The sequence below is a fragment of the Carcharhinus amblyrhynchos genome, chromosome 23 (assembly GCF_965287045.1).
Source record: "Carcharhinus amblyrhynchos chromosome 23, sCarAmb.v2.hapA, whole genome shotgun sequence".
NCBI classification, from domain to species: Eukaryota; Metazoa; Chordata; class Chondrichthyes; order Carcharhiniformes; family Carcharhinidae; genus Carcharhinus; species Carcharhinus amblyrhynchos.
The window spans coordinates 29,496,275-29,509,390 of NC_137346.1; the positions used below are offsets into that span (position 1 = coordinate 29,496,275).

General features: G+C 43.4%; 1 protein-coding gene across 5 annotated transcripts in view; it reads left to right on the forward strand.

Annotated features, from left to right (window-relative positions):
* The window catches only part of auts2a (activator of transcription and developmental regulator AUTS2 a), a 1,149,797-nt gene that overhangs the window by 528,737 nt on the left and 607,944 nt on the right, over positions 1 to 13,116 (forward strand). For all 5 annotated transcript variants that reach the window (XM_080210334.1, XM_080210338.1, XM_080210336.1 and 2 more), the window contains exon 4: positions 6,647 to 6,748. In XM_080210334.1, the coding sequence (XP_080066460.1) occupies positions 6,647 to 6,748 (102 nt within the window). The remainder of the gene's footprint in view (positions 1 to 6,646; positions 6,749 to 13,116) is intronic.

Below are 13,116 nucleotides of genomic sequence, written 5' to 3' on the forward strand. Positions count from 1 at the left end.
AGTTAATTCCTAGCCATGTTTCGAAGAGTGAGTACTTTGGCCTGTTGGTTGTTGTCAAATGGCTTCCTTTTGTGAACGGAAAGTTGTGTTCTGGTATAAAGGAAGTAAGCATTCTGGTTAAAGGTGGGGAATAGAATATACAGTGCCAGAAATTTGCACATTTTCATTGGAAATCTTGCTGTTGAAAGGAAAATCAGCACTGTACATTAAACTGCAATTGACAGAATTGTTTGGGATTTTTAATTTTTGTTACTTAGGGTACCCACGGTCAAAGGTGTGGAGTTAAAATACACAGAGTGACAAGTGTCTGAGCATTTAACATTGAAAGGAAATTTTGCTTAATCATATTGGAAGGTGTTTTTATATTTTGTATCTCTACAGGTAGAATTCATAGTTTTTGTGTACTGGGCCATTCCACTTTTCATTGCAAAGGTTAATATTAAAGGATACTGCCTCTCATGAAATTCCTTTAGTATTTTTAACACCATTTTGATCCTGTCCTTTTTTGTTGAGTTTATGAATGGGACCAAATTCTTTGCTTATTGATTGGCAGAAATAAGCGGCAGTGTGACATTCAGAAGCAACAGTGCATCGTTCATAACCTCCTGTGCAAGCCCAAAGGGGCAACTCCCTGCCTCTGTGTTCCGTGCCACAGAATGCTGAGACACAGGTCTCTGTCCAAAAGCTGCTGGTTTGACAAGGCTGTACAAGGAAGATTTGAGAGAATCAAACATGTCACTTCAAAAGAAGGACGAAATATCAAGGCGCAGCTCGCCTTTGAGCCTACCCTAGTGCACCTTTTATTACCACATCGTTAGAAATTAGCAAAAGTCCACAGATAGATTTAATCCTTTCCCTCAATTAGAGAATGGTGTGTAATGCAGGAAACTTTAGTGTTGGTATATTTAACTTCAGCCTTGATTTCTGTTGTGCATTGAAATGATTTGTCTCAACAGAAAAAAATCGGGTATCTAATTAAATTTATGATTCGTGGTCTATTTTTGCAGGTGTAGTTTGCAGCTTTGGGGTCACTTGTGTGGAGGTTTTCTTTGTTATCTGAAGGATACCTCCCTTATCTGGAGCAGCACAGTGCTTAGCACTGCTACCTCACAACGCCAGGGACCCAGGTTCAATTTCCGCCCTTGGGTCACTGTCTGTGCAGAGTCTGCATGTTCTCCCCATGTCTGTGTGGGTTTCCTCCCGGTGCTCTGGTTTCCTCTTGTGATCCGAAAGATGTGCTGGTTAAATGCATTGGCCACGTTAAATTCTCCCTCACTGTACCCGAACAGGTGCTGGAGTGTGGTGAGTAGGGGATTTTCACAATATCTTCATTGTAATGTTAATGTAAGCCTACTTGTGACGCTGATAAATAAACTTGAAGTTTAAAACTGAAGCAAAATCATAAAAAATGTTCTTCATACTTGTGTTTATGACTCATTACGACTGGTGAATATGTAAAATGTTCTCTCCCATCTTGTGGTAAATCAGTTTTATTGCGTCTTTGTTTTCTTCCCCGAATAAACATGATTCCAACTGGTGAATGCTTAGCATGTTTATATTACATTGACTCAAAGTGCCATTTTTACTTGTGTGTTAACATATTGTTTTACATTTGTTAACGCTTGCATAAAGATAATGCACCAAGGGGTATATCATGAGTGTACTCAGCAGTCATTATGTAAAGTTTGCTGATTAGAACTTATGTCTTTCTGTTCATGCAATTTTTAAAAGGTTTTTATTTATTTATTGTCACAAGTAGGCTTACATTAATACTGCAATGAAGTTACTGTGAAAATATCCTAGTCGCCACACTCCAGTGCCGGTTCAGGTACACTGGGGGAGAATTTAGCATGGCTAATGCATCTAATCAGCAAGCCTTTCAGACCGTGGGAGGAAACCGGAGCTCCCAGAGAATCCCTACAGTGCAGAATGAGGCCATTCGGCCCATCAAGTCTACACTGACAACAAACCCACCCAGATCCTTTTCCCATAGCCCCACATATTTACCCTGCTAATCCCCCTCACACCAGAGTCAATTTAACATGGCAGTGTTTAGCACTGCTACACAAATATCAAACATGCCTGCTGCTCTACTGCCTGCCCACAGTTTGGCAAATCAGATCACAAGGCCATGCTCCTGCTCCCAGCTTACAAGCGGGAGAATACATCAAAGAAAGTTGTGCAATGTTGGTCTGAGGAATCAGATGATCTCCGACAGGACTGCTTAGAGTCAGTGTACGGGTCAGTACTTAAAAACTTTGTGACCAGCCTGAATGAGTACACCACTATAGCAACTGATTTCATTAGTAAGTGTGTGGAAGACTGTGTGCCAAAGAAGCAAATCCATGTGTTCCCCAATCAGAAACCATGGATGAAGGGGGATAGCCACTGCTTATGAAGTCCAGGTCTGAGGCATCCAAGTCAGGTGACCCTGACCTATACAAGAAAGCCAGACACGATCTAAGGAGATCCATCAAAAATGCCAAAAGACAGTATCGGACCAAACTAGAGTTCCAGGTTAGCTACACCAACCCCCGCTGACCATGGCAAGGTCTGCAAGACGTAACAAACTACAAGACGAAGGCATGTAAAATCGCCGGCACCAATGCACCACTTCCTGATGAACTCAATGCATTCTACGCCCATTTGGAGCAAGAGGTCAGCAACAGCATGCCCTCCACCCTGGAAGCCCTGGATGAACCTGTATCTGGGGTCACCATTGCAGATGTCAGAGCAGCTTTCTCAAAGGTCAATCCACGGATTGGCCTGGATGGGGGTAACCGGACATGCAGTCAGATCCTGCACTGACCAGCTGACGGAGGTATTCATAGACATCTTCAATCTCTCTCTACAACAATCTGAGGTTCCTATCTGCTTTAAGAAGATGATCCATTATCCCAGTACCTAAGAAAAACCAAGTAGCGTGCTGTAATGACTATCGGTGACTCTGACAACTGTCATTATGAAATGCTTCAAAAGGCTAGTCATGGCACAAATCAGTTCCAATCTCCCTGGAGATCACTATCTGGATCCACTACAGTTTGCCTACCACCGCATCAGGTCCACAGCAGACGTCATCTCCCTGGCCCTGCACTCAACCCTGGAACACTTGGATAACAAAGACACCTATGTCAGAATCCTATTTATTAACTACAGTTCAGCCTTCAACATTCATATTCCCACGAAACTCATCTCCAAACTCTGTGGCCTGGGTGTCAGCTCCTCCCTGTGCGACTGGATCCTGAACTTCCTAACTCTCAGGCAACAACACCTCCTCCATGATTATCCTCAACACTGGTGCCCCACAAGACTGTGTTCTCAGCCTCCTACTATACTCCTTACACACCAATGACTGAGTGGCCAAATTTCTCTCCAATTTGATTTTCAAGTTTGCTGACAACACCACCACAGTAGGCCGGATCTCGAACAATGATGAGACAAAGCACAGGAATGAGGCAGAGAATCTGGTGAACTGATGCGGCAACTGTAATCTCTCCCTCAATGTTAACAAAAGAAGGAGATTGTCATCAATTCAGGAAACATAAAAGACAACATGCTACTTCAACGGGGACGAAATAGAAAGGGTTGAGAGCTTCAAGGTTTTAGGTTTCCAAATCACCAACAACTTGATCTGCCCTCCCCCCACGCCCACAATGCTGACACTATAGTTAAGAAAGCCCAACAACGCCTCTACTTTCTCAGAAGACTAGGGAAATTTGGCATGTCAGCTACAACTCTCACCAACTTTTACAGATGCACCATAGAAAGCATTCTTTCTGGTTGTATCACAGCTTGATATGGCTCCTGCACTGCCCAACATGCAAGAAAGTACAAAAGACCATGAATATAGCCCAATCCATCACAAACCAGCCTTGGCAAAGCCAGCGTAATTAAGAACTCCATGCACTCCAGACATTCTCTCTTCCACTTTCTTCCATCCGGAAAAAGATACAGAAGTCTGAGGTCACATACCAATCGACTCAAGAACAGCTTCTTCTCTGCTGCTGTCAGACTTTTGAATGGATCTACTCTGCATTAAGTTGATCTTTCTCTACACCTTAGCTATGACTGTATCACTGATTCTGCACTCTCTCCTTTCCTTCTCTATGAACAGTATGCTTTGTCTGTATATGGCACAAGAAACAATACTTTTCACTGTATACTAATATATGTGACAATAATAAATCAAATCAGAAATCAATCTAACCCACACGTCTTTGGAGTGTGGGAGAAAACCAGAGCACCTGGAGGAAGCCAACACAGACACGAGGAGAACATGCAGACTCCACACAGTGATCCAAGGCTGGAATTGAACCCGGGTCCCTGGTACTATGAGGGCAGCGGTGCTAACCACTGTGCCACCCTATATTTAGCAATCTTAAAAATGAAAACCTCTGCACGTAAGTGCATCTTTCCAGACAGAAATTGCCAAACAAGTACTGTCAAACACTTGGGTCATTTTGTTTCTCCTGTCATTCCTGTTGTTGCATTTGAGGGCCATTTTAAGACTGCTGGTTTCCCATTACATCATTTATTTTCTTCGTCCTAGAAGTATAGGTTTGTGAACCCAAAGAACAATGTTGAACAAGAGAGCTGCCAAGTTCAGTCTCAGTACCTTTAATGAAATGTTTGCAAATTTCACAAGCTAGAGATATCACTTATCTCCAATTGGAACATGTAGAAAAGAATAGCTGGGAATAGAGCCTTAAAAGTATTGGCACTGACACATTGGGACAGAATTGTGCCACCTGAGACTAAGGTGTTATTCGATCTTATCCGTTCTGCTGCAAGTGAGAACAGAGAATTTGGCGTTCCAGCCAAAACTCCATTCACTTTTAGTGGCATCAGAGAGTCCCGCTATGAACAAGGATAGAGATTTTCAGTGCAAGTCATGGGTGGGGAGTGTTTCCCTCTGCAGAAGCTGAGGAAAAACCACAGTGTCTCCGACTTCATTAATTATGCATCCGGGGCTTTTGTGGGGCCTTCTGTGGGGGGACGGGCTTGCTGGCACTCCTCTCGCCATCATATCTGGGCGCCATATTGAAAAGGTGCCCAACATCACTGACCCACTATTGAAGAAAGAAGATAGATTCCCTGAGGGAAGAAGGTGGAGCTCCAGGAACATGCTGAGGCTGGAAGATGGACCTTCTCAATGATACTGCAGTTGGAAGATCCACCTGATGAATGCTCCTCCCAGCCACTGCTGAGGTCGTCCAGGGTTGCTGGCAGTCTCTATCCCCAACTCGGGGGGGCAACCCCAGGCCTTTCTGTAATAAGTCCTGATGTCTAGCATATCATGTTGGTCCAGACACGTCCTGAATCACTCTGCTTTTTCCACTGGTATCGCGGACAATCAGACGTTGGAAAGATTCTGATCGGCCCTTGGGTTGCAAATTGGTTTCACGCCAGTCTCCAGCAGGATTCCTGAGCTGCCATGGTGGGCAGCATTGGAAGCTGCCGTGGTCATTTCGCACTGGCGGGAAACCGATTTTTGGGCCTCCCACTGAAATCCCCTGCCTGCCATCGATCCTGCCAGCGGGCGAATTCTGCCCATTGACTTTGCAGGAGATTAAATTCTGCCTAGTGGAGCAATATGGCAACATGACAAGCTTAGTCAGCATCGATATCAAATAACTTGATTTTATTGTGAATGTGATGTATTAGACTTGGCAACATTGAGGAAAATCTTTGTTCGGATCACACTGTGCTCTCCACACCCATGGTCTTTCCTGACTTGTGCATTTCTGAAAGCTTTTATTTGTCTCCCCATCACTAAAGCAGCTGCAGCTAATACAATTAGTGGAAGCAAACCATTTGCTGCTCCCCTCAACCCCGTTGAGAGTGTGCCTTCCTCTTATCCATCCAGTGTGTTGTGTCTCCTTCAGCTATTTTTGTGTGGCATGTAATGCACAACGAGCTGAGCAGTGGCATGTCATTCTCCTCACATTTCCTACTAAGGCGACAAAGCGATTCGCTGCCTTTGACCCAGTTGCAGTCCTCTAAGGGAAAGCATCCATTCAAAGTGCTAATGGCTACAAAAAAGGCTGTTTTCATTTTAATTATGCGTTTTACTCCAGGGTGTTTTTTTTTCCTCCTGTTTGCTGTAAATGATGGATGGTGTTGGTAAATGGCAATTTTTTTCCTCTCTGTCCTCATTTTTATTGTCCCATAAAGTACAACTTGTACAAGCTGGCTGCCATGTGAAATAGCCTGTCATGGTAAACAGTTCCTCAAACTGTTCTGTGATGCGCCCACTTCACAAATCGGTGGCTTTCCTGGCTTGGTTCCTTCTGTTGGCTTACTGGGCCGAAGTGGTTAAGGGTGCTTTTTTTTCTCCCTGAAGTGAATCTGAGGGGGGTTGGCAGAGATGACTGGTTGAAAAATGCACCAAAGCTAGCTAGGCAGGCTAATAAATCCTGCCTTGGCTCTGATGAGAACTTTGCAAAGCATTATGCACGCACTGTTCTCCAGACTGTTAGATGCTTGGGTCATATCGTTTTTCCATTTACATTTTTTTTTCATATGATTGTGCCTGGAAAATGACTTTTACTGCTTTGCGCGAGTTTGCTGCTGGAGTCTGATAAGGCCGTCCCTACCTCCATCTTTGTAGCTTTCATCTTTTTTTCTCTCTCTCTTTGCTTTGTAGCTCAAGCCTTCTCAACACAGCTGCAGGGACAGCGACAGTGAAAGTATCAGCAGTGATTCTAAAGCTTCCAACCGAAGCTGCTCACATGAAAGACTGAGTGATGTAAGTATAAGACATCTGGCTAATGATCTTCACCACTGCTGCGCCGCCCTCCATCTCCTACCGCCACCCCCTTACACCCCCCCCCCCCCCAACTGCCACCCCAATCTCCCCAACCCCTCTTTAAATGTACACTGTTATCAGCGAGCACTAGGCACCACGCAGACATATGCACATACCTTTATGGGAAATGTTGGGTGTTTAAATGGTTTGTGTTTGATGTGCTAATTATTCAAAAGTGCAATCAAATTCATGTCGTAATTAAAATTGTCAGTTGGCAGACAAGCTAAGGACTGAAAAAACATGGCATAACAAATGAAGTGAAATGATTCTGTGTGTAGCTATATGATGCTTCATCAGGCGTGAAATTAAATAAGTAATTTGATGTTAACGTCGGAAATTGAATTGATGCCTGCTGTCCCTGTTCTGATGATCCTGCATTTAAAGTAGCCTTGCCTTTGAACAGAGGCAACCCCTCCCCAATGTACAATGTATCTGATAGACTATATGTTCATATTAAGTAAGTTAAAAGCAATCAATGCACCGAATGAGTACTGGTCCACAATGTGGCCGAGTTCTCTCGAGGCTGCACTTTGAGTTTCTAGCTGTCCCTCAGACTCAATTGGATGTCTGTTCATACCTTTGCTTTGTGGTCTATTACATTTAGCATTTAACCCTTTGGCATTAACCTGCTACCTGCCAAAACAACACTGCTTATCCTAAATACATTTTTGCCCAGTGACCTCGAAACAGATTCATTAACCCAGTTGTCACTATTACTGTTACCATCGGGTGGTCTCATTGACAACTGCTCCCATGTCGTTACCGCTGTGTTGTGCAGAGAACCAAGTTCTTCGCTTTTCAATTACTGATTTATGGAATGTGGGTATTGCTAGCAAGGCTAGCATTTATTGCCGATCTCTAACTGTTCCGTGAGGAGGTCGTGATAAACCACCGCCTTGAATTGCTGCAGTTTGTGGTGAAGGTTTCCTAGCTGTTTTGCTGGCTTGCTAAGCCATTTTGGAGGGCAATTAAGAACAGAGGCAATCACACTGGAGTCTGGAGCTACATTTAGGCCAGGCCAGGTAAGGATGGCAGCTTTTCTTCACTTACAACGTCAGTGAAGACAGAAGGATGTATTACAGCAGTAGCGAGAATCAGTCTCTATGCTTAACATAAACATAACCTGTAAAGATTTGATGACCTAAAAAAGACTTGCATGCCAGCCATTATCTCACAACTGTGTCTTTGTCTATATATGCCGGGTTTGTGAAACCTACCTGTTCACTCACCTGATGAAGGAGCAGCGCTCTGAAAGCTCGTGATTCCAAATAAACCTGTTGGACTCTAACCTGGTGTGAGACTTCTTACTGTGCCTACCCCAGTCCAACAGCAGCAGCTCCACATCATAATATATTTTCGAGATTATTGATCATCATTTATTGGCACAGTTCAATGTAGGTCCATTCATGAAAGAAAAAAAATGAATAAAACTTCATGTTTTAGAGAAAAGATCTGGAGCTATACAAATACTATTTTGCACTGCGTATTATTAAAAAATATGGACAGGCATTATAAACCTCAATTTGGGGAACTAAACTTTCTTTTAACTGGACACGTGCAGTAAATGGACCATGCGATTCATTTTGTTCTATGTATGCTGAGGAGACTGGTAGTTCAGCCGTGTCTCAGTGGCAGCACATTCACCTCTAAATCAGCAGGTTGCAGGTTCAAGTCCCACTCTCCAGACCCGAACACAAAATTGAGGCTGACTGCCAGTGTCAGAGGTGCCAGATATCGGGTGTGACATTAAGCCATAGCCTCAACTCATGTTCCCAAGTAGACATGGCGGTATTTCGAGAAGAGCAAGGGGAAGCTATTCAATATTTATTACTCATCTAACACATGAAAACATTGCTGTTTGTGAGCTTGCTGTGTACGGAATGGCTGCCATGTTGCCGACATGATAACATTGACGATACTTCAACTGTCTTTCGTTGGTGTGAAACACTTGGTGACCCTCTGAGGTTGTGGAAGGTGCTGTATAAATGGAAATTTAAAAATGCTTTGGCTGAACACTGCATGGTCAAATAAGTATTGCCTTTTGTTATTTTAAATACATTATGTAAAATGTGGTTTTGATTGCTAGTTTTTGATCCACATGCTTTCTACAGTTACCTGGCAGTGCAAAGAGGTAGAACATTTTCAAAATTTTACATTCAGCATATGAGATTTAATATTATTTAGATCCAGGGTAAAGGCCCTTTTGTTTTACAACTTGCTTCAATTGCTGTATCAAATGTGACTGACAAACATTTGTTACTTTTTTTTAATTCATTCGTGGGACACGGGCGTCGCTGGCTGGCCAGTGTTTGTTGCCCATCCCTAGTTGCCCGAGATCAGTTGATAATCAACCACATTACTGCAGCTCTGGAGTCACGTGGTAGACCAGACTAGATAAGAATGGCAGATTTCCTTCCTTAAAAGACATTAGTGAACCAGATGGGTTCTTTCGTCAATCGGCAATGGTTTCATGGTCATCAGTCGATTCCTAATTCCAGATATGTTTAATTGAATTCAAATTCCACCACCTGCCGTGGTGGGATTCGAACCCGGGTCCCCAGATCATTAGCTGAGTTTCGGGATTAATGATCTTGCAATAATACCACTAGTCTATCACCTCCCTGTGGGAATCCTATTGAGGATTCAAATAGATGGGGGTAAGGGGGGGAAACAAATCTCTTTCCCCACCTGTCTAGTCTGAATTTGAACCAGACTCCCAAAACTTGTACTACTCCTGGTGATTGTGTATTTTTGAACAAACAGCATCTTCACTGCTCTGTTAGTAGTTTCCTGCAAGGTGATAGCGACTATATATAAAACCACAGTAGGTATTTTAATGCTGAATGCCTTCAGTTGGTTGTTTGGTGTTGGGGGCATGGTGAGGAGGAATGGGGAGTTTCTGATTTCTTGTGCAAGTGCAGCTAATGCTTGACCAACTATTGGGGAAAAGGTGTTCCTAGTTCAGCCATGAGTCTGTCTGATCTCGAGCCAAATTTACAAGGCATATCCTCTGATCATCCCCCTAGCCACACCCCACGTAAATATTCATTCCTGGATAGCCGCGGGACTCAAGGGGCATAACTTTCTTTTCAACTCGATGAAGGGGCGATTGACCTGGATTTTCATCTTCTTCGAGGTGGATAATAGGGAGTCGAGAAAATTCCCGACTTCACTTACTGGCCTTGGGTGAAAGTATCCATTGAGACAGGATCTTTATCACCAGTGGGTGGGTGTGGGCTGCAGTTGGGCCAAGCTGACCTGGGAAAGAGGATGGAGGTAGCCACAGGTGATGCCAGGCTTTGAGGAAGATTGTTTAAAAAACCTGTCTCAGTGCTAGTGGTCTTTGTTCCAGTCCTCACCCCTCATGCCCCCTTATCCCCCCTCCATTCCCTCCCAAGTGCCTTATGCCACACTTTACTCCTCCACCCACCGTCCATCGCTCTTCATGCACCCTGTGACAAGATGTGGAATTTTTATGCCCATTGACCCAGTATGCACTGTACGGAGCCAATTAATCATATGTTGACAATAGGATGTATTTTTTTTAAAAATCAATTATACATAACTTACTTCAAAGTTAAACAAGTCCATTTGCAAAAGTGATAAAAAGGGCCAATCACTATACCATTTAAAGTATCAAGAGCAGAAACGACAAGCAATTGGAACCTCTTAACTTTGAGTAAATGAACATTGTGCAATTGACAGCAGAGATCCGAGAGCCAGAGTCAATCAAGTGATGTTTTCTCCAAAGCGCAGTTGTTTTAGTACTCGAATGGATGTCTGGCCTGTCAGTCCAGGACTTGGCTGAGACCCCATAAATCCATCAGCCTGTTCAAACACCTCAGTCGAGACAAGCCCGCCATTATTAAAATGCTACAATTTTCTTTTCCCTAATTCTCCTCGCAAGATTTGACCACTGGAGGGGGAAGGAAAAGGATCTAGAAGCAAGCGTGGTCTAATATCGAGGAGAATGTCACCCGTTAATCTTTTTCCTTTTCTATATAAGAGCATATGTAAGCGTTCTTCCAGTCGAACACACAGTTTCTGCAGCATCGCTCAGATTCTCCAGCCTATTTCACTCTCATTTGCACCCCAACCTGAGACCTCATGGTCTTTAGGCACAACTTCTGTGCAAACTTTATGGGCCATTATGAAGATAGCTGTGCACCATAGAACAATTAAGGTGCCAAATAGGCTTCGGTATAATAATACGGGGCACCAGTATCACCCAAAGTCAATATTATTTTTATTGATTCTTTCACAGAACAAGAGTGTTGCTGGGTGGGCCAGTATTTATTGCCCATTCCTAATTGCTCAAGAAGGTGATTAGCAACAATGTGTTCCTTTAAATAAAAGCATTATAATTATAATCATTTCTATGGACTCCATTTTTACAGTTGAGATTTTCTACCAAAACCATTAACTTGTGCTAAGAGTTAAAAGGCAGCTTCCACAAACAAAACAAACTTTGAAAAACCTGTACTCTTAAAAGCTACAGATTTAGATACAATAGTGATTTTTAAGAGGCATCTAGACAAATACAAGAATAGGATGGGAATAGAGGGTTCCTGGAAGGGCAGCCTAGTCAGTGGGCACCTTGGTCAGTGCAGGCTTGGAGGGCTGAAGGGCCTGTTTTTCTGTGCTGTAATTTTCTTTGCTCTTTGTTCCATCAGCCCACTTTTCTTCTCCTTCACCAGCCCTCTTTCCATTGCCTAGCCTTCTCATTCACCACCGTCCCATCTTTGCCCTCACGTCTCCTCTGCTCTTCCCGTTTCACTCTGCCCCCATTTGTTTGCCACTGTCTCTTTTGCCATCCCCATTTGCATTCTTCCTCTCTCCACTTTTTGCTGCCCAGCTCTTCCACCACCACCCCCCACGCCGCCCCCCAACTTTGGCCTCTGGTTTTTGACCCCCTCTCCCTATCTATCCAGACCCCTTGCCATTTTAAATACCCCTGTTAAATCACCTCTCTTTCCTCTGATAGAGAAAAAGAAGAGGAAATTAGGCTGTCCAAATAAGCAGTTCTCCATAGCAGCGATTAAGTTAAGGGTACAAAAGCCTAATACTGTGGATTTTAGATACCTGAAATGAAAGCAGAAAATTCGGGAAATACTCAACAGGTCAGTCAGTATCTCTGGTGCAACATTCCCAGTCAATGAGCTTCTGTCAGAATAAACCGGTTATGGCGGTTGACAGTCATTAACAGCAGGATTTTCCAGCATTGTTCACCCCACAAACTGCCTGAGGTCAACAGATCTTTCCATGGCCCACCCCTTTCCCTCTCTGATTCCCATGGCAGGCAGGATGGTAGAATTCGCCCCTGAGTATTTCTAGCCTTAAGTGAGCAGGAGGTTAACGTGGGAAGATAAACAAAGTAAGAAGTCTCACAACACCAGGTTAAAGTCCAACAGGTTTATTTGGTAGCACAAGCCATTAGTTTCCAAGGCGCTGCCTCTTCAGCAGGTGAGTGGGAGTTCTGTTCACAAACAGGGCATATAAAGACACAAACTCAATTTACAAAATAATGGTTGGAATGCGAGTCTTTACAGGTAATCAAGTCTTAAAGGCTTGTGAGAGTGTATTATGTGTTATGTATAATTTCTTAAAGAAATTGTGAGACTTCTTACTGTGTTTACCCCAGTCCAATGCTGGCATCTCCACCTCAAAATAAACAAACCCAGAGCAGACCCCAGTTATCCTCCTTCCCAATCCCTGGCATCTTCTCTGCATTTCAAGGATTCTTTTGGCCACTTGCTCACACAATTTAGTAGTTGAATGCTCAAGATTTTCCTTTTACTTGTTCTCTCTTGCTTGTTGTCAGTTATCTTTTGCAGCCAGAGTAGAAATGAATAACTCTAATTGTCAAGACAGCATGCAGTGATATCTGTATCAACGTACGGTCCCCAGTGAATGAGTTGGCTTGCAAATTCATTGATGTTTGATGGGCAGATTCTTTGAGGTTGAAAGCAGACATGCCAACTGCCAGTAGTTCACACTGCCAGTCAGTGCTGTCTCAGTTCTATTGACATGTCAGCATATGCACTCGAAGTCAGTGTATCTCTACAGCTTACTGCACTTGAAGCCACATGTTAAAATCACTCCACAATGTCCTAAACTTTTCTTGATTCAATTAGCAAAGTATTTGCATTTGCACGAATACTGCAAGAATCCCCAGAATTTAGTGTCTTTGTGAGCCATGTAAGCCTTTGTGCATCTGCGTGGAGGTCAGAATAGCACATGGGTCCCTCCTGATTGGATCTAGTTTTTGCCAGCAGACTGGGTAAGAGGATTAAGAAACTTAATCTTTT